The following is a 24518-nucleotide window of genomic DNA, read 5'->3' on the forward strand; positions in this document are numbered from 1 at the left end:
TTTTTGAGATGGAGTCTTACTCTGTCACCAGGCTGGAGTGCAGTGGCACAATCTTGGCTCACTGCAACCTCCAGCTCCTGGGTTCAAACAATTCTTCCCCCGCAGCCTCCCGAGTAGCTGGGGCCACAGGCACGAGCCACCACACCCAGCTAATTTTTGTATTTTTAGTAGAGATGGGGTTTCACCATGTTGGCCAGGATGGTCTCAATCTCTTGACCTCGTGATCTACCCACCTCGGCCTCCCAAAGTGCTGGGATTACAGGCATGAGCCACCGTGCCCGGCCTCCTCTTGACATATTTTAAAGTGTACAGTAATGTATTGCTAAATACAGGCACTGTGTTGTATATCTGATTTCTAGAACTTACCCATCTTGATAAGTGAAACTTTATGTGCATTGAAGAATTCTTCATTTTCCCCTCCTCCAGCCCCTGGCAATTACCATTCTACTCTCTGCTTCTATGAGTTTGACTATTTTAGATATCTTATGTAAGTAGAATCGTAAAGTATTTGTCCTTCTATGACTGGCTTTTTTCTCTTAGTATAATGTCCTCTTGGTTCACCAATGTGGTCACAAATGGTACATTCAGCTTTTGTCAAGCAACAAAGCAAAACAAAACAAAAATACCCACTCCTAATTTCTTATCAAAACCCCACATGTAAGTCACAACGACCTCAGGAAGCCCAAGTCCTTACTCATTTTCTATAATTGAATTCCTTTCATGGGCCTCACCGTGACTCACAGGTGAATCTTGCTTGGTGTATACTTTTCCAATGGAGCCAACATTTGCAAAATCAGAAACATCTGGCAGCACCAAGTCCAACTCCCTGTAGTCCAACATTCTGCTAAAGCTGCCTGGCACCTGCCCATTTTGGACAGGATGTGCTGTTCCTGCCCTGTCCCTCACCTGGTGTACATATGTCCTCTCTGGCTGCTCCATTTAACTCCTTATTCATTGAAGTTGCCCTCCTGCTCTGGTAAGATTTTGAATTTGCAATTCCCAATTTAGATTCTATATCTGCAATTTCATAACTATATTATTGTCTTACAGGGTTTTTTTTTGAAATTTAAGAAATACAGAATAATATAAAGAATAATATTACAAAGCTTGTGTACCCACCGTCTGAAATTAATAAATATTAGCCTGTTATCACTTTGATTCAGATTTTTAAATAAAAAGGAAGTCCCAGGTGGAGTTGATCTTTTCATTGTTGTCCTTCTCAGACTTATTATTCTTAATCCTTCCACAAACCCTTCTAGAACATATGTTGACACTTTTAACACTTACTTCTTCATAGAAATATATATCACTTTATATGTTTTTAAAATCTGTGATTTATAAAAATAACATTCTTCTACATGCTTCGTTCACTCAGTATTATCTATCTGGGGTCATATCCATCTGGTCTAGGCACTTTTCGTGCTATATGGCATGTTGTCATGATATAAATAGGCACAATTTATTTTTCTATTTTCTTATCAATGGACATTTAGGTTATTTCTAGCTATGTGCTCTTATAAACAGTATTACCACATCTTTATGTATGCCTCCAGGTACATACATGCAAGAAATTCTCTGAGCTGCAAGCTGGAAGTGGAATGGGGTCATGGTGAATTGGCATTATCACAAATAATGCACTCTTACCATGCACTGATAATGCAATAATAATTATTGCACTGTTTTCTGATTGTTTTACATGTTGGTTTTCTTTGCAGATAGAATGTCAGGGCTTTTTGTTGTTGTTCTGTAAGATTGACGAGGCTTGCAACTGTCTGATTTATTATCCCCCACAGCACTGAATGTAATTGTGCTCATGCATAGGTGATGCTCAGCAAATATATGGTGAGTGAGTAATTCTATTGGACTATATGGCAAACTATTTAAGAGCAGGTACTGAACTTTATACTTTTTTCTGATTCTTTTTATTTTTTTGGTTCAGGAGTTGACACAAAGTAGGAAATTGAGAAATGTCATGACATTTTAATGACATAAGAAAACACAGGTCCCTCTTTCCCTTCCTCTCTTATAGCTCTGTCTTTCCTTCTGTCTAAATCCTATCTCAAATATCCATCTTCTCCCTTGTTTCCATCTCTAGATTCTCTTTCATTGCTCAACCCCAGACTCATCTTCTACAGCTTCACAGACCATATTTTCTCACCCACAGTTATTGACCTTACACTTTCCAGCCCATTAAAGGGATTTTGTTAGTTTTGAGAAAAGAATCAAAGTTATTTGGACATAGGATGATTTATTTTTATTCATTTTAGAAATCATCTTTCTTTCTTTTGCTTCTTCTCTTCCAATGCTTTTTAGTTTCATTATCGGTCTTCCTTCCAACCTCATCTTGCCCCCATATTTATTTTCAAGTCTTTTAAAAAAATTTTTAATATATATATTTTATTGCGCTTTAGGTTTTCAGGTACATGTGAAGAACATGCAGGATTGTTGCATAGGTACACACATGGCAATGTGGTTTACTGCCTTCCTCCCCATCACCTGTATCTGGCATTTCTCCCCATGTTATCCCTCCCCAACTCCCCACCCCCCACTGTCCCTCCCCTATTTCACCCCAACAGACCCCAGTGTGTGATGCTTCCCTCCCTGTGTCTATGTGTTCTCATTGTTCAACACCTGCCTATGAGTGACAACATGCGGTATTTGATTTTCTGTTCTTGTGTCAGTTTGCTGAGAATGACGGTTCCAGATTCATCCATGTCCCTACAAAGGACATGAACTCATCTTTTTTTATGGCTGCATAGTATTCCATGGTGTATATGTGCCACATTTCCCCTGTCCAGTCTATCATCAATGGGCATTTGGGTTTGTTCCACGTCTTTGCTATTGTAAACAGTGCTGTAATGAACATTCGTGTACATGTGTTCTTATACTAGAACGATTTATAATCCTTTGGATATATACCCAGTAATGGGATTGCTGGGTCAAATGGAATTTCTATTTCTATGTCCTTGAGGAATCGCCACACTGTCTTCCACAGTGATTGAACTAATTTACACTCCCACCAACAATGTAAAAATGTTGGAGAGGATGTGGAGAAATATTTTCAAGCCTTTTAATCTTTGCTGCTTTCCACTACCTTGCCAATCATTGTATTGTGTAACTAACACAGGCCCCCCTCGCAGGATTCTTACTGTTGATCCCCTGCTTATTTCTATTAAGGCCTAGTTCATGTCTGGCTTTCACTCAATGCAATCCCCCCTGTAGCCACTGACCTCCTTTACCACTAATCCCATCTACAACCTAATGTGAAAACAATCAGGTGGCGTGGACACACATCAATAGCCAAAAATGTGGCCTGAATTTCTGGAGACCAACAGCTGTTGTCTGCTGATGTCTGGCTTTGCCGCAACTATGCTCTTTCTGCTTTGATTTGAAATCCGTCCTCAGCAGCTTCCTCCATGGAGGGAGGAAAAGGAGGGAGGGCTTTTGGAGGCAGAGGCAACAGGAGGCGTGGGGAGCCAGCCCTTTAAAAGAGACCTGAACTCTTATAGGAACATTTAAAAGAGGATTCGGATATCCATATGAATCAAGTGTTGCTATTACAAGAACATTTATTATTTCTTTACTCAACAATATGTATTGATAGCCCACTACAAGGCAGGCACTGTTCTAAGAGTTCTAGAAGCTGGACTAGGGCATAAACAAAATAGTCAAGGTTACTGTTAAGAAGTTTATGTTTTAAAAGCCACTTCCATCCCCAGTAGAGGAAAGACCAATTTTGAATGAGGTTTATTTCGGCTCTGGCATTCATGGAGTCTGTTCTGTAATCCAATTCTGAGCTTTTTAAATGGTGCTGCTGTTGCTGGTCGTGGCATGTGTGCACGTGTGTAAAAGAAAGAAAGAAAAAAAATGGGGGCAGATAAATCGTGCCTTAGGCCTCAGCGTACCTTTAACTTCCAAAGATTCTAACCCTGATTTTTGCTTATTGCCTAGCCTGAGAAAGAATAACATGCCAATGAATTAAAGGAACATCACAGAATATTAAAAGCATTACCTCCAGTGGGGCTTTTATTTTCTTATCTATAGTTTTTTTCAGTTTTCAGTTTTTTCATGATGAGAGTACACTATTTTTATGAGAAAAAAGAAAATCATGTATCAAAATGTACACATTAAAAAAAAAATCATCTCCCAGATAATGCAAGGGAGGGGCTGCATTTGAGTTTATGCTGATGATGGTGTGGGTCACTCCTACTCTACCTTTGAGCTCATGATCTGGAGGAAGAGAGAGCCTCATCTGTGTACCATCACTTCTCAGTGCTAACCAATACCCTGACTAAATTAATACTAAATCATTTCAAATAAACATACTGCTAAAACCCAATAAGAGGTGAGAATGGGAAGTAGACAAATTCTACTTGTAAAATGAAAATTCGGGAAATTGCTAAATAGTGGCTTCTGACAAAGCAGTTCTCTAAATAATTTCTTCAAAGTCATCCGGTTAATTTATGCTGCATTTGTAAGTTATTGTGTATTTTAAAAATTAATGAAAGATTTAATTATAGCAGGGTTGCCTGTGACCTTTTGTGAAATGACTTCATCATAAATCTACAGGCATTTTAGAACTGTTTTCTGGGTTTGTAATAATTTGCTCTCAAATTAATGACATCCAGCCAGTAAAAGGAGTTGAAGCTGTGTAAAAGGATTGAGTTGGGATTTGTGGTTACCTAGCAATGGCTAATTCTGAGTCCTGGATGGAGGTGGCAGAGAAGATGGTATATGACTCACTGGAATCCATAGCAGGTTTAACTATTTGCTTAGAGGAATGAGAAATAAATCCAGTGTGTCAACAGGAAGATGTTTGTTGCATGTAACCAGAGTGAGTCACTGTGGAGCAGTCAGTTGATTACAGTTCATTTATCTACATATGAATGTAGGGAAACCCCTGGACCAATGGGATAATTTCTCTTCTTCCCTCACCTCTAGCAGAGGTTGTTCTTTATTTGTAAATTGAGGGTCTATTCCTGCCCCCAGCTTGCTGGCTACCCAGGAAACCCATTTTAGACTTTATCACCCTAGTATTTCTGACTTTCACCCACATAAGTGGCTCAATGAGCAGCATAGCTAAGCTGTCTCTAGATAGGAATAGGCTCATTTCATCCCTGTCCCTGTCATTCTGATGATTCATTTGATCCAATAGAGTGAAGGGAAAGGCCATTCAGGGGAATGCCACATATTAACATATCAAAGAAGATCCTCTGTCTTAGAAGAAACTGGTAGCACACATCTGTAGTTCCAGAGTGGCAGCTGGAGTTTGGAAAATGCAGAGTACCCTTTAGATGCAGGAGCCTGGGAGAAAAGCCAGTGAAATCTGGAAAGTAGGTCTTGGCTGAAGACTTTCCTAGTTAAATGCAGCCCTGGATGTGAATCCCTTCTCTGTTCTGCATTCCTCAAGTATTCATGCTGCTGCGGTCACATGTGGCATACCATGACTCTGCCTGCGAGCTGAAAATGTTTCCCATGAAGAGCAGTCAGCTTGGGAGAAGGAGCTGGCCGCCAGGAGACTTGGGTTCCAGTTCTTTGTGTCCGTGAGCAGGTCCAGCTAGCATGTGAAGAGGATTGGTCAGAAACTCATCCCTAAAGACCCCTCCAGCACTGAGACTTTACAATTCTGTTTGTTCTTTTGTATGCTTCAGGGATTCCCAACATGAGGCCAAGCCAATAAAGGCTCATAGCTCAGAGTCAAGTACATAATCCTTCACACAGTAGATTCTTTAGACATTGAGACAAATAGGGTCATAATTGGAACTTTCTAGATAACCTCTTTCCTGCAGAGTTCTACTTTCTTTTTTCCTCCAACTGTACTTTCAGTTTTACGTACTTCAAGGCATTTCTGCCTTTTATGCAAACAGACTATTAGGGGCTGGAAGGAAGAGGATCCCCATGCCCATACCTCAGTGCTAAACTGTGCAGTCAAATAATTGCTAATAAGTCATGAAGGACTTAAAAAACAGTAACAGCCTTGCTGAAAATGCACATTGCTGAGAATTGTTTTAGCATGGTTGCTGCAAATGCCTGTGTTTAACACGTGGCTTCATCATTTACTTGCTGTGTAACCCTGTTGGATGAGCTATTTAACGTTTTTGAACCTCAGTTTCCTCATCTGTTAAATGGGAATAATAAATTAAATGAGATGATCCATGCATAGTGGTTCGCATACCCTCAGTGTTCAATAATTTATCACTAATATTAGTAATATTAAATATTGTTGTTATTCGACTGAGATCTGAGTACCTACTGTTTGCAAAGTCTTATGGGTAGGGATCATGGGGATACAAAAGCATAAGGCACACTGTCTGCCCACAAAATTCTTAGACATCCAGTAAAGACAAAGTAAATAATCATAATATATAACTATACTAATAATTGTTTTAAATTACTAATTTGTTAATTTATACCAATCACCATAAAACATAACACACTTTAACCTCAAAAGCATGTTCGATACTGCTATTATCCTCATTCTGCACATGAGGAAGGTAAGTTTAAAATGTGTAAGGAACCCTCTGTAGGTCCAGGATTGGGGCTTTCATCTGGGCCATCTGATATGAATACCTTTGTGCTTACACACTTTATTCTGCAGCCTCTCAGACAGTAAACATATGACAGGCACCTGTGATGCATAAGAAACAATTTATATGAGTTGCAAAGTTCTAAGAAGTTAAAACCGAGCAAAGAAAATAAGACTGTGTGAACATGTTATGATTTTTGATACAATTTGGAAGTGCTGTGGGTCATACCCAAAATACAGATAAAATGCTACAGAAATTCAGAGGAGAGTGATTTTATTTTCTTCTGATGAAGGAAAAGAAGCAAAAAGGAAAAATCAGGGAGGATATAACAGAAAAATAGTATTTGAATTAAAACTAAAAGAAATAATTTACCAAGAAAATAGAATAATCTTAAAACCTATACAGTTTTGTGGTTATCTAATATAAACACTGTAAAACATGCAAGGAGAAATGAAAGGTTTGCAATCATAGAAAAATATTTTGACAAATCTCACTTAGAAACCAATAGACCAAGTAGTCCAAAGGTTAGTACGATTTTGTATATTGAATAGCATTATTAGAAAGCTTGATTTAAAGCTGCAGTACCCAACCTTTTTGGCACCAGGGACTGGTTTTATGGAAGACAGTTTTCCATGGATGAGGATGAGGACGCAGGTGAGGTGTGTTGATTTCAGGAAGAAACTGTTCCACCTCAGATCATCAGGCATTAGTGAGATTCTCATAATCTAGGTTGTGATTAGATCCTCTACATGTACAGTTCACAGTAGGGTTCGCGTTCCTATGAGAATCCAGTGCCACTGCTGACCTGACAGGAAGCAGAGTTCAGGCAGTAATGCTCACTCTCTGGCTACTCACCTCCTGCTGTGCGTCCCTGTTCCTAAACATTTAATATATTTTAAAATATTGACCAAACATTGAGCCAAATACAAGTCTAGATTACTTTCAAAGAGCTGATTATCACTGAAACCACATTCTCTCTAAATATTTGCAAGTAAGTAAGAGATTTTAAATAAAATGATGGTGACGAAAACAAAGAATAAACAACCTCAGAGATTTTCATATTCTGTATGAACTTCCATGCCCATATTCACATTAATAAATTTGTATGCCTTTGAAAAGAAAAAGGAAGAAACCTCATATATTTGGAAACAAAACCATAAGTTCTTTAAGATTCATTTTGTTTCTTGAAGAAGAAATAAGGATGATCTCTATGTACTATTTAGATTTGAAAAGCTTTTCTCCTGCCCTGTTTATCCCCCATCCAAAACCTACTGCCTATATTTTGACCCGAGGCTTACAGAATCAGTAGGAATTTGACAAGACAGGGTGTGGGGAAAGCCATCCCAAGCAGAGGAAAAGCAGGTTGAGGGCTGGGTCTCTTGATGCAGAGGCTTCTAGCCTGAAGACTGACAATCCAGGCAAGGCAGTAACAGAAAGAAGAAACTCAGGAAGGGTCTGGCAGAGTTGGCTTTGCCCTGCTCTTTTCTGAAGATGTTATTCAGGCAGATAAAAACGGGACAGTTGGTGATTAGAATAACTCAAGTTGCAGGCACAGGAGTCTCTGAGGACAGGAAAGACAGATGTCCCAGTTGTGAGTCAATGGTAACACAGTATTATCTTAGTTGAGCTTGATTAAAGATGCACTCAATAGACTGCAGTGAAATCTGCTAATCTAACTCCCAAAGCACTGTTTGTTCTTACTTTTCGACATTTTGTAGTGGCTTCTTAGAAACAAATTCTGATTCTTTCTTGAAGGATTGTGATCAACTGTTCTCTTCTTCTTCTCTCAGCTTTCATAACTATGCATAAAAGTTGGCATAATTGGGAGGCTACAAAAGAATCAAATGACTATGCAGGGGAGAGCTAGGTAACCCAGGGCTGCTCTCTTATAAAGAGGAAAACATCTTTACAGAGCCTAGTCCTCTAATTACATTTAGTGTGGCATTCTTTCCCCCTAAATTATAGCAATTATATACAGAGATCCCCTTTGAAATCATTTAATTAATGAGTAGCTAACCTTCTCTGTGTATAGAATTCTAATGAAGTCTTTTATTTTTGTGAACTGCCTCCCTCCCTCAAACTAATTACTCCCCTTCCTGAAAGGCTTACTCAGGTCTGAATGGTGGATTAAAGGAGGTGGGTTATTTAAGGTCCTGGCAAATCATATTTGTTTGTGGAAATCCTAGCACAGTCCAGGGTGACAAGGGACAGAGGATTTGCTACAATTTCTTGCCTGCCATTGTTTCTATCCCACATTCCAAATGATACACAACTCAGCCACATTCTTTGACCCAGAAATAGGGCAGATGAAACTATTTATTACCTCAATTTTGGAAGAAGTGAATGATTCTGTTAGATTAATTCTGTCATTAATCAACTCAGAACTATTTATTAAGCATCTGTTATATGAAAGAAGTACCAATGTGGACAAAGATGAATGACTGTAATAGATAACTCTTTTGTGAATAGGGTTACCAGGAGATGGATAGCTTGTATACCTGGAGGTAGACATGGGGATTGAAAGAAAATAAACTCTTGGAAATGGTCTTGAAAGGGCCACATTCCATATAGTCTGTTTCTACAACTAATTCTTTGAGCGCATGTCACTGATTTCAAATAACCTTTTATTAGAAAGTTGAATCCTTGAGAGATGAAGTGATTTGCTCAAGGTCACCTACCTAATTTAATGGCAGACCATGTCTAGGAAAAGCCAAGTCTTCTATTTTCCTGCCCAGTACTCTTGCGACCATGCCCAGACCACCCATATGTTAACAACAATTCAAGGGCACAGGAAGACCATCTGTAACCATAGTCATCTTAGCAGTATAAGCATTTAGCATCAGAAGAGTTTTAGAAAAAGACAGAGATAGCCTCTTAAGTTTGTATAGTCCAAGAAGAAGGTGAATCTTGAGTGGTTGTCAAAAACTCTCATGAAAGATCCAGAAGGCAAGATAAAAGGAAAGAAAAATAGGAGCTATAAATTTTAATTGATTTTTTTTCTGAAAATCTATATAGTGAGAAATAGCTTAGATAATTCATTTATTTTGTTCCCGTGGTTGGGAACGACTTCCTCAGGAAATGTAAGGGTAGGCTACCTGTTTCCAGGTGGTCATCTGTATTTATATATGAGATACTCACTTTCTCCAAGGCTCACTAGGAAGATGTCAAATAAAAAAAGAAAGTCCCTGTATATGAAGTTAGTATGCACCTTGAAAAAGGGACTTGGAGCCAAGACTATTGAAAGTCCTTGATGAGAAAGTCCTTGGGTGAGTCTATGAGGATTCCAGTAGTCAAAATGATGATGATGGTAATAAACATTTGTTGTCTATCATGATTTTCAAGATTTTCACTCACATTATCTCACATGATGGGGGTTTGATTATGTTGGTGAAAATATACTTTGAGTTCAAAAAGGGTGCTAGAAATGCATTTCTGGAAAAGTAGGTCAAAATAGTTTATCTTGGTAATCACAAGGAAGTGGGATTTAATAACAGTGGGCTTGGCCATGTTAATGATTAGTTACCCTTTGACAAAGACCTGAGAATAAAATTCCATCCTCCAGAATTGCCTTGTTTTTTTCTATTGGCACTCAATGATCAGTTAGCCATTCTTTGTCAAGCGATTGCTGTTGATAGGTTCTGTAGGATACAGAGAAGTACTACAAGTATCCCCAGCCTTAAAAAGCTTTCTAATTGGTTGGCAAAAATTTCACCAAAGATACAAGAAAATTATGAAATTTTGAATTGGTGGCCTAGAGAAGTTGTTCTCAAAATATAGTACTGGGGCCAGCAGCATCAGCATTGCCTGGGACTTATTAGAAATTCAAATATTTAGGTTCCTCAAATGTGCTATTAAGAAACTCTGGGAGTGAGATATTCTATGTTTAACAAGCCCAGTAGGTGATTCTGATGTAGACATTAGAGAACCTCTGGTCTGTAGATAACAGGACCATTTGAGCTTCTGAAGAAAGAGCTCACTGTTGCCAGAGGAATCACAGAGGACTTTGTGAAATAAGTAGCACCTGATTTGAGCATTATAGTATCCTTTTAAAGATGCTCCATGCCTTTGATTCTTCCATTCTAGCCATTTCTTGGGCTTTAATCTTCCATTGATACATGAACCACTTTGCCTCCGTCATAAAAGTACTACGCATATGAGGAGTGTGCTGTACCTATTTTGCCGGTAACGGGCTCTTGTTAACTTGAGGAATATTTCCAGCAGATGAGAAACTTTTATCTGGAACTTGATGATTTTCAGAATTTTTATTATTAATTAGAAGCAGTCTGGGCTTTCTCTTTTCCTAATTCAGGATCAAGAGGACCTTCTCAGCATTTATCACTCCAAAGTGATGGACATAGTTTACGATGATGCCCACTTCAGTTTAAATGTTGGTTTCTCACTTTCACAGATCTTGTAAATTTTAACATTTGTTCCTCAGGTACTCATGAAAACAGAAGAAAAATACTTGAATGTGAATTTGTTCTTAATTTCATCTCCTGCTTATTTTTCTGTGTTTGTATCATTCCTCAGCTTCCATAAGCTCTAATCAGAAGAGCAATGAATTGATGTGATATTGAACAGAATTAGGGAAGCTGGATCTATGCAAAAGAGACCATGTGTCTGAGTTATTTATGCCCCAAAGAAAAGGGCCCACACACAATGAACTTTGCTCTTCTTCAGAGCTGACAGTGGGTGGATTGATAGGGACTAACTACATTAATGTCTGAAACTTGCTAGGGGGTTTTACCCCACTGATCTTATTTGGGGGCCCATTGAGAAAATGAGCAAAGCTCATAATCCTACCGGTGTTTAAGTGATTAAAGTTTTGCATCTGATACATGAAAGTGACCTCACAGGAGAACAGACTAGCACACTCCTGAGTGAACATATTAGTGTAGCAGTTTACAGTTTGGGGAAAGACCTGGGAAACAAAATAAATCTGGGAAAGAAGCCAAATAAATGTACATGAAAGGAATGCACCTGCAAAGATTGCAAAACAGAAGAATCTGAACAAGACCATAAGTCCTGACTGAGCATCTGTTCTTGTGTTCTGTCCTGAAATGAGCGCTCTGAGATCAGTAATGGCTATCTCAAACAGCTGGAAAGACCAACAACATGGACATACTTAGAGGCTCGGGGTTAGTTAGGATGTACACCTGGATGATGCCTGCATGCTGCTCCATATCTGGCCTGGGAAATGGTCAAGCCTGAGCTTGAAGTTCTATGCTTACTAACTTTTGAGCATCTCTTGCTCCTGTTGGCACCTTTTTCTGTTAGAAAGCTCTCTCACATTTTATAAACTTTCACACATTTATTTTTGGTTATTTTTTACATGACAGCTCCCTACTACTCTTCCCTCACTGCACTTTCCTAAGTCATGTTCAGGTTAGCCAGCCCTAGTTCTTACACCACTTTTTGGGTAGATAAAAGCGGTCTTGGATCATATTGCCACCTGTATTAGTTTCTGGTGGCTGTTGTAAAAAGTTTAGTGACTTAAAAGAACAGACCTTTATTCTCTTATAGTTCTGGAGTTCACAATCAAAAGGTCAGCAAGCCTCCACCCTCTCTGGGCTCTAGGGGAGAATTCATTCTTTGCTTCTTCCCTCTTCCTATAGTTCCAGTTGTTCTTTGGCTTGGGCTGCATAACTCCAATTTTGGCATCTGTCTTAACATGGTCTTTTCCTCACTGTATGCTCCTTATCTTTGTGCCTTTTATAAGGATACCTGTCATTGGATTTAGAGCCCACCCTGATATTCCAAGATGATCTCAAGACCCTGGACAAATGCAAAGAAGCTTTTCCCACAGAAGGCCACATTCACGGTTCCAGGGAATAGGAAGTGGTCATGTCTTATTGGAGGTCACCATTCCATGCAGTGTAACATCTTAGTCACTCTCTTCTTCAGTGGTCCTTAAACTTTAGGAACTATGAGCCCCTTTGAATAATCTGATAAAATATATGTGATTTTTATTCAAAGATAAATACATATGTGCCAGTAAGCACATTTCGGTTTGTTTATAATTTAAGCATATGCAAACTTTACCACCTCTACCAAAGCCCAAACATGTACTATAGATTCAGACACTCAGCCTGTATCCTTCTTGAATGGTAACAGCCAAAAGCAACCACAATTTTCCTGGTGATCTGGTTAATGTGGAAAAGACCAGGTTACTGCCTCTTTTGTTCTAGATAATATATATATATAATTCTGTTACTGCATTTTAAGATCATCATAAATATTTTATGTCTCCCTGAAGTGTTCACTTAAATTGATCACATTGTGCATGGAAACTCTTAAGCTGCCATTATTATTATTTATTATTATTATTAAACCTGAAAAGTACCAAGCCCCATTTCTTTTATCCAGTACTTATGTAATTACCAGGGAGAGGATCTAGCTAACATTTCTCCAGGTTACATCACACCTTATTAAGTTGAGCCTATCTCTTTAGTCTGTCACAAACTTATTGGGTCTTGCTTCTGCCATTGAGCATATTGAGTGCTTCCTCCAGCTTTGTGTCATCAAAAAATTCAGTTTCCAATGATGACCATTATTTTCATGTCTTCAAGTCATCAATAAGAACGATGAACAAGACAGAGCAGATAACAGTATCTTTCAACACACTACTCACACCTCCTTCTTGGTTTATTTTAATGTCTTAATTAGGTACTGTTCAGCCACATAATTTTACCAAGTACCTGGCTCATATTTTCTCAATCTTTTTGTCAAGATTCCTATGAGAGACCCTGTTCAAGTGCCATGCTGGTATCCAGGTAAATCATGTGCTTCACATTTTCCTCTTCTGTCTGCCTAGTAAGCTTTTCACAGAAAGGAATGTGGTTAATCTGACATGATGTCTTTTGTGATCCAGGAAGTAAATTTAAACTGTTTGAAGTTAGCAGAAATATTTGGTTTAGCATCATTAGCATCCTGCACTAGGAGCATTCCAATCAGGGAAGACTTACTGCTGGAAGTGGCATCTGAATGCGGGAGAGTTTTGAATGCTGGGTAGAGAAAAAGGAAGATATCTGTCAAGGTCTCTTCCCACTGTTTTTTTCTGTTCCCCTCCCCTCCCCTTGATGAGCTTATCAGTTTAACTGTCCTTTCTTCAAACAATCAAAAATGTTTGATAAGAGAGAGCTGTTTTGTTAAAGATTTAAAATGGACTGACTGGTGACCTCTGTGTAAAATGAATGCAGAGCTAAGAGATGGAAATACCTCAGTGGATGACCTGGCATCGATTAATTGGATTTGGAAACCACTGGATTTAGCAAGAATACAAGAGAACAGAGAGAACCCAGGGAGAGAGAGTTAAGTTTGCTTTGCTCCAGTGTCAGCCACATATGTTGGATATTCTAGGCTCAGAGCTTCTCCTATCCCATGCTGAGCTTAGATCCATACAAAACCCATGTAATTTTACTAAAGGAGAGATCCTGTCTCTCTTTCAAAGTCTGCTTAATTTTCTTTTAGATAAGCCTCTCAAAGGTTTTATTTAACTTTTATCTGAAGCACATTCAAAATTGGTCCTGAGATGTAAATTGGATGATCTACAAAAACAACTCTATATTCTTCCTCATTTCACAAGTTTTGTCAGTCTCTACCTTTCCCAAAAGCATCCTTATCTTTTAGAAAGCATAAGAAAATGACCCAGGAAGAGAGTTAATCTTGTAGATGCCGCCATAACAGTATCTGAACTTGGGCAGAGGAGAATCCGGAGCTGGTAGTGTGATTAAGTCTTGCTGAAATGGAAGCCATTCCAATTCCTTGAAAGATTTCAGTTGTTTTAAGTTCACAGCATGATTGGTCTCCCGTTTACATCACTATGATAGATGCCTTGCATTGTAATTGCAAGACATGCCACCCAAGTAGAGTATGGATGATCAGTCTTTTTTTTTTCTTCTATTTTTCTAGAAAGGATTGATCATCCATATTTATAGGGCAATCAACTTCTGGGCTTTGAAAAGGTCAGTATTGATTATCTAAGTCACACAGATGGTGTGCTTCTTTACTATACAGAAATATGAGTTCCTTTTATGAGTCTGCTGGGATTTTTTTTTTTTTTTTAAGGGAAGGAGGAGAAGTGTAGGTATTCGTGTGTGTTAAACAGTGGGAATTTCAACTAACACACTTAAATTCAGCTGGGACTCTGCAGTTGGCAAAGTTGTACTTTAAATAAGCAAATTCCGTCCTTCTACCCCAACACATATATGCACAATCCACTTTACAGATGAGGAAACTAAGACCCTGTCAGTGGACATGGGTAGATAAAATGCCAGTGCTTGCACTAAGGAGAAATGAGAAGGCTGTGTATCTAAATCTGAGCAATGGTTTTATATGGGTGGTGAGTTTGGGACTACATGTCCCATTTTTTTTTCTTTTTTGTGCTTTCTATATTTTAAATTCTTCCTATAATGTACATATGTTACTTCTGCAATTTAAAAAATGGTTGATTTAAAACCCACTGTGAATGACATGCCAGTTGGTTGAGTGGTTGAGTTGTATGGATAGTGGGCTTTCTCCTCAGTGCCTCTCAAGGAGCTCACTTTGGAAGAACAACTAAAGTTCAGGCTGTAGTGAATCTCTATCTCCTTCCCAGTTTCTGTGCATTAGTGACTGACTATGGGACCATCTCCACTTGTCTCTCCCACTCCTCCCCTAAATACTTAGAGTTTTTGGCCACTTCAGCCTCCGCTCTGAATGGCAATTGGTGAAAGTGGACTACAAATCTATCTTCAGCCGGCATTGCACCAAGGAGGACTATCAGACCTGGCACCTGCTCAATCAGGTATACCCCAGGGAGGTGGAGTGCTGGCTTCTAGGAGGAGGAGCGGCTGCAATCCCGGTTGGTTTTTATCTGAGCCTTCCTATTTGTGGGAGGAAGGTGGTGGGCCCTCTGAGGATGTAGGTGTGGATTTGGAGAAAAGGGTGAAACACACTCAGGTCCAGCAGGGCCAGATGAGGTTTAGGAACCATTTCACACTCTGGGATCCTGTCTACTCATTGAGGTCACTGAGCTGCCTGAGGGAGATGTGATGATGATGAGAACTTGGGGTTTTAGCTCTATCCATGGAGGAATGAGATTTTTACAGCTAGGAGGCCTCCAAGAGTTGCTCATTTTATCTGACAATGTGCAGGGCAAGAGCGTTTCTCAGACTAGCCTGAAATAAGGACCACAGAGCATTGGGAACAGGGCCACTGAGAAAGGGTGTCAAAGTGGGTAGGTCTAGCAATGGTAGATATTTACTGCTGTGCAAAATAGGCAGGCTTCTGCATTCTTCAGAACCACGGGGTCCTTGTAATTTTTATCAACTTCTCCTTTCTTTGTCCTTGATTAGGAATTAGGATTTAGACATGGTCGTTTTTCAAGAGAGGGAATATTTTGGGTCACCTTCAATTTTCCTCTGAAGATGATGTGAAAAATGTGCCTCAAATGGGCTCCTTTCCAGTAGAATTGCTACTGAAGCCTTTTGGGCAAATGGCTGGTGGTATGTAAGGATGCCTGGAGTCCTTACATTCTCTATGGAGGTGGAGCAGAAACAGGATGACGTAGACATCACTGACTTGGGTGGGTGGAGGGTAGAAGTGGGCCAACCTCACATAATGTTCCTTTTGTGTGGTAGTAAAAGATTAGCACTTTTATTCTCGAAACTCCCAGATCTTTACTGAGAATGAGACTGCTACATAAAGTAACCAAATGAGAATGAACAGACTGATGCTTCTTGTTGACAACTGCTTTATCTCACCAACTTTTTGTTTTTCTGTCTCTCTCCCTATGGAATTTCTGTCTAAGGGAGAGCCTTGTGTCATGGGAGAAAGGAAAATATTCAAGAAACGTAAGCCAGGAGCTCAGTGTGCCCTGGGCCGAGACCACTCAGGATCAGTGGTCTCAGAACCCTGTGTCTGCGCCAACTGGGACTTCGAGTGGTAAGTCATGTGGTATATCATTACCAATTCCAACCAGTTGTTCACCTGTCTGTGGGGTGGGGTGAAGATGAAGTTAAGAGAGGAAGGCATGACCCTAAGATAGGAGGTGTATCTGCTGGCCTATGGGCACAACCATAGCAGTTACTGGGCCAGATGGGGAAGTCTGTACCCCTGGAAGAAGGACAGGCTGAGACATTTTCACAGATAGGGTCACTGCTCTATCAGAGCAACCTCTCCGGAGGGCTTCTTCTCATAGGCTGTGGGCAGTTGTATTGGAAAGTACTAGAGAAGTTAAGCTGGGAACTGACAGAGGTTAGAGAGCTCCTGCCTTGCTGTTACCTCCAGGTACATGCACTCTCATTGTGCCCTTCCATGTGAGCCCTTTCTTATCATTTCCTTTTTCTCCCTGATAACAGCATAAGAGAACAACTTTAGATCTAACTTAATGAAATTCAAATCTCACCTATAGACAAATACTCCCAAGTTTCTAAATATTTACCTCTAGCCCTGGCCTCCCCCTTCTCTTGGTTGGACACATTTGTGTCCGATTATCTACTGAGGATTCATCTCCTCTTGATTCACTAGCAGGGATATCAAACTTAAGGCAGCCAAAGCAAAGCTTTTCTTGAATCCCCCTCATTGGAAGAGGGCCCTTGCCCAGTTTTTCCAACTTCAATAAAACACACAGCTATCCACACAGTTGCTGAAATTAAGATTCCAGAAGGGCTTGGTTTCTCCTTTTCTTTCACTGTCAGATCCAGGCCGTCTGAGAGTCCTTGCAGTTTCTACCCCCAAAATACATTCTAACTCAAAGCACCTCTTTGCATCTCACAGCTGTCTGTTATCACTCCAGGAATCTACCTCTCTCCCCATGTACCCTTGTCACTTAAAATTCATTCTCCTCACAGCAACTGAGATGGTATTTTAAAAACTCAAACCTGGCTCACGCTTGTAATCCCGGCACTTCAGGAGACTGAGGTGGGTGGATCACCTGAGGTCAGCAGTTTGAGACCAGCCTGGCCAACATGGTGAAACACTGTCTCTACTAAAAATACAAAAATTAGCCAGGCGTGGTGGTGGGCACCTGTAATACAGCGACTTGGGAGGCTGAGGCAGGGGAATTGCTTGAACCCGGGAGGCAGAGGTTGCAGTGAGCTGAGATTACGCCACTGCACTCCAGCCTGGGTGACAGAGTAAGACTTTGTCTCAAAAAAAAAAAAAAAACATATCTTATCACTACTATACTTAAAGTACTCCAATATCTTCCCCCTCCCTTAAAATATAATCCAGTCTTCTTTCCTTAGCTTCGTCCATTGTAGGTGATTTGGCCCTGTACTACCTTTATGTCCAAATTCCTTACTGTTCTTACCTCATTCACTGTATTGCAACCACATTACCATCTCCTGCAACTTTATTGTTCCTGGCTCATTCCTAGCAGAGGGAGCAGAAAATGGAAGACTTTCTTCCAGATCTTACTATGGCCTTATGTCTCAGCAAAAAAAATCAGCTTCTCAGAAATGCCTTCTGAGACCACTGATTCTCACCTATACCCTGGCACAGCCTCGCACATCCCTGTTTTATTGTCTCTTTAGTATTAGTTGCCATACAAAATGAACATGTTTTTGATTGTTTTACTATCACCTGTCTTTTTCCAGTAGAATTTAAGTGCTGTGATTGCAGTAGTTTTAGACTTTCCTTATTTTTGAATCTATAGTGCCTGGCCTATAGTAAACATTCAATAAATATTTGTAGCATGTTTCTGAACATTGTTCCTTTTAGGAGGGTCAAAAACCTCCCCAGTTCTGGGAATGGGTACATAGCACTCTGATCCCAGCTGGATGAATTCTTCCTCTGCATCACAATAGAAAGCTAAAGTTCAATTTGATTATTTTGGTAGCCCATCCCAGCTTTGTCTTTGTTAAAAGACAAAACTAAGGGCTTGGACATTGGCCTGTAAACTTGGGAGGGGCAGGGCAATGATCGAGTTGCATTTGGGCTTCTCTGGCATCAAATAGTCAAAGTAAGTCCAAGTGGGCACAGAGCAGCTGCCCCTGAGTGGCAGCCTCACTCCTTCCAGCCTCATTTCATCCATCTGGTTTTTTAGCTTGATTTGTACTAGAAACTATCCTTTGTTTCCCACTTTCTACTAGAAATATAGCTGGAAGCCAGAAGAGTGACCATGACTGCTCTCCACCTGTTCTTTATCCTTGCACTGATACCTGGGAAAGCATGGCTTCAGTGAAATTCATTCAGATGAGATGGAATTTAAATTTGACTAGCAGGGTCCCTTCTGTGACCATTTTGAGCCCTTGGGAACAAAGCATATTTTCACATTGTGAAAAACATTTTTCAATTATTAATCACAATTAAGCAAAAATAGTCATAGCAATGAGTGCAGTAGGCCACTCAAAATTATGGCTTGTGACATGTTGATGTCCACCTGAATATTCAGAATACTGATGTCAGGCTTCCTTATGTCCTTCTGCAGACTAACTCCATTGAGGCACACTGTCTTTGAATTTGTCATTATACGTATTCTCCTGTGTCTCTCTGAGCCATGATAGATCCTCACCCACTGTTGGGTAGCCTCATAAGTGAGAAGAAACAAGAACTGTTCCATTAACATTTACTAGTCTGGGCAAAAATTCTAGCACTGATAGTCACAGTTTTTGACCTTGGGAAGTTTTCTTAATGTTTGTGACTTCATCTCTACAGCTGCAAAATAAAGATACATAACATCTACCTCATTTGGGTCTTAAGAATAAATGAATTAATATATTAATATATATCATTAATATAGATAAGGCATTTATTCTCCTGATGTACAGCATAGAAATACAACATATGCTAGTTATGCTGCGGCTGCTGCTGCTACTGCTATTATTCTTATACCCTAGGGTTAAGTGGTCCCTATGGTATTTTTTGCAAGTAAATGAAAGCTTATACATCCAAATAAGCATTGTTTTCAGAGTAGTATCTTGGTGTGTTATCCATTTACTTCAATACTGATGGCGTTGCTCAAAGTATTTCTGAACCCTTCTTAGGGAGTGCTATCAGAATCCATCTATAAGCATGGTAGGGGAGGGAAGCAGGAGCCTTTACAAGACCTTCTGTGGTTCTCACGCTTGCATTGGTAGAGGTACCATGTGGATCCACGACCCTGCAATGTCAGGATCTTTATTATCGCCACTTTAATGAGAAGAAACATCTTGGATATAGGTTACTTCATCAAGATTACATCCCTGGGAGATCATAAGTGGGGGTTCAAGTGCAGATCTAGCTAAATTCCGTGTTCTCTCCTCTACACCCTGCCATTTCTCAAGAAATCAAACAAGTCTTTATTATTTTGGGTTCACTTTGCTTCAGAAAAAAAAATAGAATTTCCAAGTTTAGTTACTCTAAAATTAAAACTCATCCCCAAATGACTTGGCTTTACTGCTGTTGATGAAAATATAACAGTGTTTCCTTAACACTAAAACAATTTCAGATGAAGCAGCTTTGACCACTGGTACTAGAATACTAATAGGTGTATGGTCTCCAAGAAGATTTTATAGAATTGTTTTTGATATATAACGTAGTATATATTTGCGTTTCTGTAGCCAATCACACCTCGTATTAAAAAGAAGATAAGAGAATCACTTGAATTGAATTGAGTAGAGTAGAGAAGTAGACAAGGTTTGATGCTGGGTTCATGGTCATAATCTCAGAACGCCAACAAAAATCATATGGCCTATAAAGTTTTTTCACTACTTCCGAGTAGGGGAGAAGTCATTTTTGATTACTGAAATTTCTGAATTATTTACAGCAATTTTGGGGGGGACAATGAGACTGAATATTTGAAATTGTCTGCTTGTTTCTAAGTCAACGTCAATAAGCATAGTGATTGTTTGAAATACAGTTTTTCCATCAACTACAGTTTGTCTATTTGCTGGTCTTTAATGCTAATGCTAGAAATCAGCATGTGACATATAGCCTTGTCCCCTTCTCAGCGGTCCTCTCCAGCAGGAAGTATCATTAGCCAAGGCATCTGAGATGCCCGGTGCAGTTACTACCAGTGATTATTGTGCACAATCCATTTAGGGGTTTTCCTAGGCCAAATGGGAGCAGGTTCATTTGATTGGTACAGGAAAAGTTTAAGTCTCAGAGACAGCAGAGAGAGGGTATCACCTAGTTTAATCCATTTGGAAGGGATAGGAAAGGCTGCGGAGGATGGATTAAATGTCTTCACATTGATGGAAGAATTGAGGGGTGCAACTCGGATTCACAAAGGGAAGGTATTATCTATCTCTGTCCCTCTTCTGCAAGAAAAGAGGAAGTTTTCTAGATTCTCAGAAGCATTTATTTGTAGCAAAACATTCACTTCCACAACTTTCTCCACAGTCAGCATCAGTAATAAGTATGAATTCTGCATAAAGATTGATGTTTCAACTTTAAAGCCTCATAAATCCCCCAGCCTCATGCATACTCTAGAGAGTCACAGTCACTTTACGGCAACTCCATCATGGCACTGGAGAAGAACCAGGAAAAAATTCTTATTGAGAGTAAAGGTTGTCAGAGATGAGCAGATAGTCAAAAAGGGGGCACGAGGGGGCTCCTCTAAAGTCACACAAGGGCTCTTGAGAGGGAGTAGCCCTCTAGGAGACCTGAGTTCACTTGTTCAGTGAGAAACCAGGTTGAACCAGAGATGATTCTGGAAGAAAAGGAGTTCTTTTCTTTCACTCATTTACCTAACTTCTCACTCAACAAAAACTTTTACTGAACATTTACTATGTAACCATATGTTCTACCAAGTCTTTGAGATGAATGATCTTACTTAATTTTCTCAATGAACTCCCGGAAGGAGAGTCTGTTACTATAGACATTTTACAGATAAAGAAATGGAACACAGAGAAGTAATTTACTCAGGATAATATTATTCTGACTTTAGAGTCCTGAGTCTTAGTATGTATTGGTTGCTACCTTCCATGTCCTATATGGCGACAGATCCACAAAGCAAGTTTATCAAGTGGTGATGTAGAAGACAGAAGGGAAGAGATTTTGGGGTGTCACAGCACATACATTCATTATCTGAAGTACATTAATCTAGTGGCTCTCCAGAATTAGCTTCAGTATTCTGCCTATGGAGCAAAAGCAAGCATGTGTTTTTTCAGTGGACAAGTCAGAGGGTAAACAAGACAATAAACAACGTATACAAAAGAGTTATTGCACTAACGGCATAGCAGAAAATAATCAGTATAATTAAATGCTGAATTTTATAGTCCAGAGCTATCATAGTCACATGTGGTTATTCACATTAAAATGAAGTAAAATAAAAAATGTCATTTCTCCATTGCACTAGTTAGGGGCTACCATATTACACAGTGTTAATATAAAATATTTCTATTATCATAGAAAGTTCTGTTGAACAGCACTGGTTGTGACTGTAAGTGCTATAGATACACAGAATACACAGAAAAAGTTATCACTGAGGACTGAAATAATTATGGAAAGCTTCCTGCAGGAGGTGGTGGTGGCACTATGTAGACTTCCTGCTGAGGAAGAAAAGAAAAATAGGCAGTACTTCAAAGAAATAGATAAGAGACTGAGAAAACAGAAAGAAAACATAAACCTTAAGATAACAGATATATAAGAAGGCTTTTGGTGAGTAAAGGGACAAGGCAGTTGGACAGGAATTCGATTAGGAGAAGTATTTGAGCAATGACTGTTGGGTTTTCCACACAATTTCTGAAATGGTTTGGATATAATTGTAATTTTTCTTTATGGCTGTATTTGGGCTTATGTCTTAGCTAAATGATGATGTTAATGATTAATCCGTTGTTTTTTCTTGTTGTTGTTGCTGGGCCTCCTGTTTGTTTAGTGCTCACTCCATGCCTACCAAGAACGTTATCTGCCGAATCCCAAACCTACCATGCTGTCCTCCCTGCTAAATTGGAACAGCATGCCTGTAGATCACTGGCACTGGAATCTCAAGTGGCAGATGGGAGGATGGAGAAATGGCAATCAGGGAGGCTGTGACGTGTTGTGCATGGTCTGAGAGCCCCTGCAGCTTGTCCGGAAGAGACCTTGACTTCTTGGTTGGCTCCAAGAGTCTCAGAATGTCATTCCTGGGGACCAGGGGCCCTCCTTGATGATCCAATGGGTGCCCCATGGGATTGTACTAATGCTAAACAAGGACCAGGATTCTCCATTATCACCCCTGCCACTGTCAGCTGTGTACAATCTTTGGCAAAGTCGTTTCTCCTATTTTTGCTTTTCTTTTCCAGTCTACCAACTTAGGAGATTGGCCCCAAGAATAAAAGTATCCCTTCCAATTTTGGCATGCAGAAATTTTGTTTTATTTCTGAACTGTCCTGGCTACCCCTCCTTTAGAATCTAAGCCTTTTCCCTGGATGGGATTTGGAAGACATACACGTTCCCAAAAATGAAAAAGTTGTCCCTAAACTTTTAGAAGTTCTAAAACTGTTATAGTTGAGAAAGACATAGAGGTGACTTATTTCTTGAAGGAAGCTTCATGTGTGTTTGCAGAATCTGCAACAACATACTTCCCTGAGGCAAATCAAACTTTCTGATGCATTCTGTCCAAACCTCACAATTCAGCAGGAAAACACCTTTCCCCAGGAAGCTGGAGAAGCAGCTGGAGCTGCTTGTTTGTCTAAATCATGTAGACTTCGGAGCTGGGAAGGAGGTTGGGCTGTGATATTTTAATATACATTTAGCAGAAATTAATAAAGAAGTCCACAGCTTGGAGGCAGCCAGTTTCCACTAATGTTGTTAAATATTAATGAAATTCTTTTACTCTTTGGGGCAAAGCAGCATGCCTGGTGCACCTTTCAAAATTACTGCACTGCTAGCAAGTAGCAGAGCTGAACAGAACTGCTAAATACAGTTACATTTAGCAAAGAGCATAGGATGTTTCTTTCATTCCTAAAGTTGCTTAAGAGAGCACCCTTCCTTCATAGATTACCAGTAATTCTTAGGATTAGTAGGTAATTCAATAGATTTACCTCAGAAAGCAACTGGACAATATTTGAGAAGTAGTAAGGACACACCACAGCCCAATATTTCCACAGATAAATAATGCTTAGAAATAAGTGATTCAGGCCAGGCACGGGGCTCACACCTGTAATCCCAGCACTTTGGGAAGAAGAGGTGAGCAGATCATTTGAGGTCAGGAGTTCAAGACCAACCTGGCCAACATGGCAAAACCCCATCTCTACTAAAAGTACAAAAATTAGCTGGGTATGCTGATGGGCGCCTGTAATTCCAACTATTTGAGAGGCTGAGACAGGAGAATCGCTGGAACCTGGGAAGTGGAGGTTGCAGTGAGCTGAGATTGCATCATTGCACTCCAGCCTGGGTGACAGAGTGAGACTCCATCTCAAAAAAACAGAGAGAAATAAGAGATTCAGTGGTATGCTGGTAAATATTTAACTGCTGGCTCTCTGGGAACAAACAAATTAATAATCCCTGATTAGTGGTATCTACTGATCATCATACATATTCCCATCATGGCAGATTTCAAGTTACTAACCTGACATCAGTGAAGACAGAACTGGGGAGAGATAGGTAGTAGCACAATATTATGTAATATTCCCACCGTACAGATACATAGATGTAAAGCACCTCAACAGCATGAACAATAGAATGATAGAATATTTTGTGTATAATATAGTATAATCATATATAATAAAATATGGTAATCATGAATGTATGTTTTAAGTATAACCTTCGTAATATAATTTATATAATTGAAATTTCATGCAATTTCATTTTTAATAGTGGCTTTGTTTAACAACCATTAATTAGCTTGCAAAATTTCTGAAATGTTAACTGTGAGCTCTCATGGGCTATTACAAGCTGGCACAACACTGAGTGCATATGAACTGTCAGGCTGAGAGATCTCCAGTAGTTAATCAAGAGGCTTGGCCAAAACATTTACTTGGCAGAAATGTCTCTTTCTCCTTCCTTCCTTCCAGTTTCATTTAAACATGCTGACATCAAGACTGATCTCAACTTCCCCCCTTCTATGTAGCAATGCATGATTCTAGTTGCATTTACTCCACAGGA

At 39.6% G+C, this 24518-nt stretch overlaps 1 protein-coding gene across 1 annotated transcript in view; it reads left to right on the forward strand.

Moving 5' to 3' along the window:
• The window catches only part of SORCS3 (sortilin related VPS10 domain containing receptor 3), a 605284-nt gene that overhangs the window by 526563 nt on the left and 54203 nt on the right, over positions 1 to 24518 (forward strand). Inside the window, exons 15-16 of the mRNA XM_032281554.1 lie at positions 15195 to 15312; positions 16318 to 16451. Coding sequence (XP_032137445.1) covers positions 15195 to 15312; positions 16318 to 16451 — 252 coding nt within the window. The remainder of the gene's footprint in view (positions 1 to 15194; positions 15313 to 16317; positions 16452 to 24518) is intronic.

The sequence above is a fragment of the Sapajus apella genome, unplaced genomic scaffold (genome assembly GCF_009761245.1).
Source record: "Sapajus apella isolate SASKATOON/1434 unplaced genomic scaffold, GSC_monkey_1.0 scaffold13, whole genome shotgun sequence".
Lineage (NCBI taxonomy): Eukaryota > Metazoa > Chordata > Mammalia > Primates > Cebidae > Sapajus > Sapajus apella.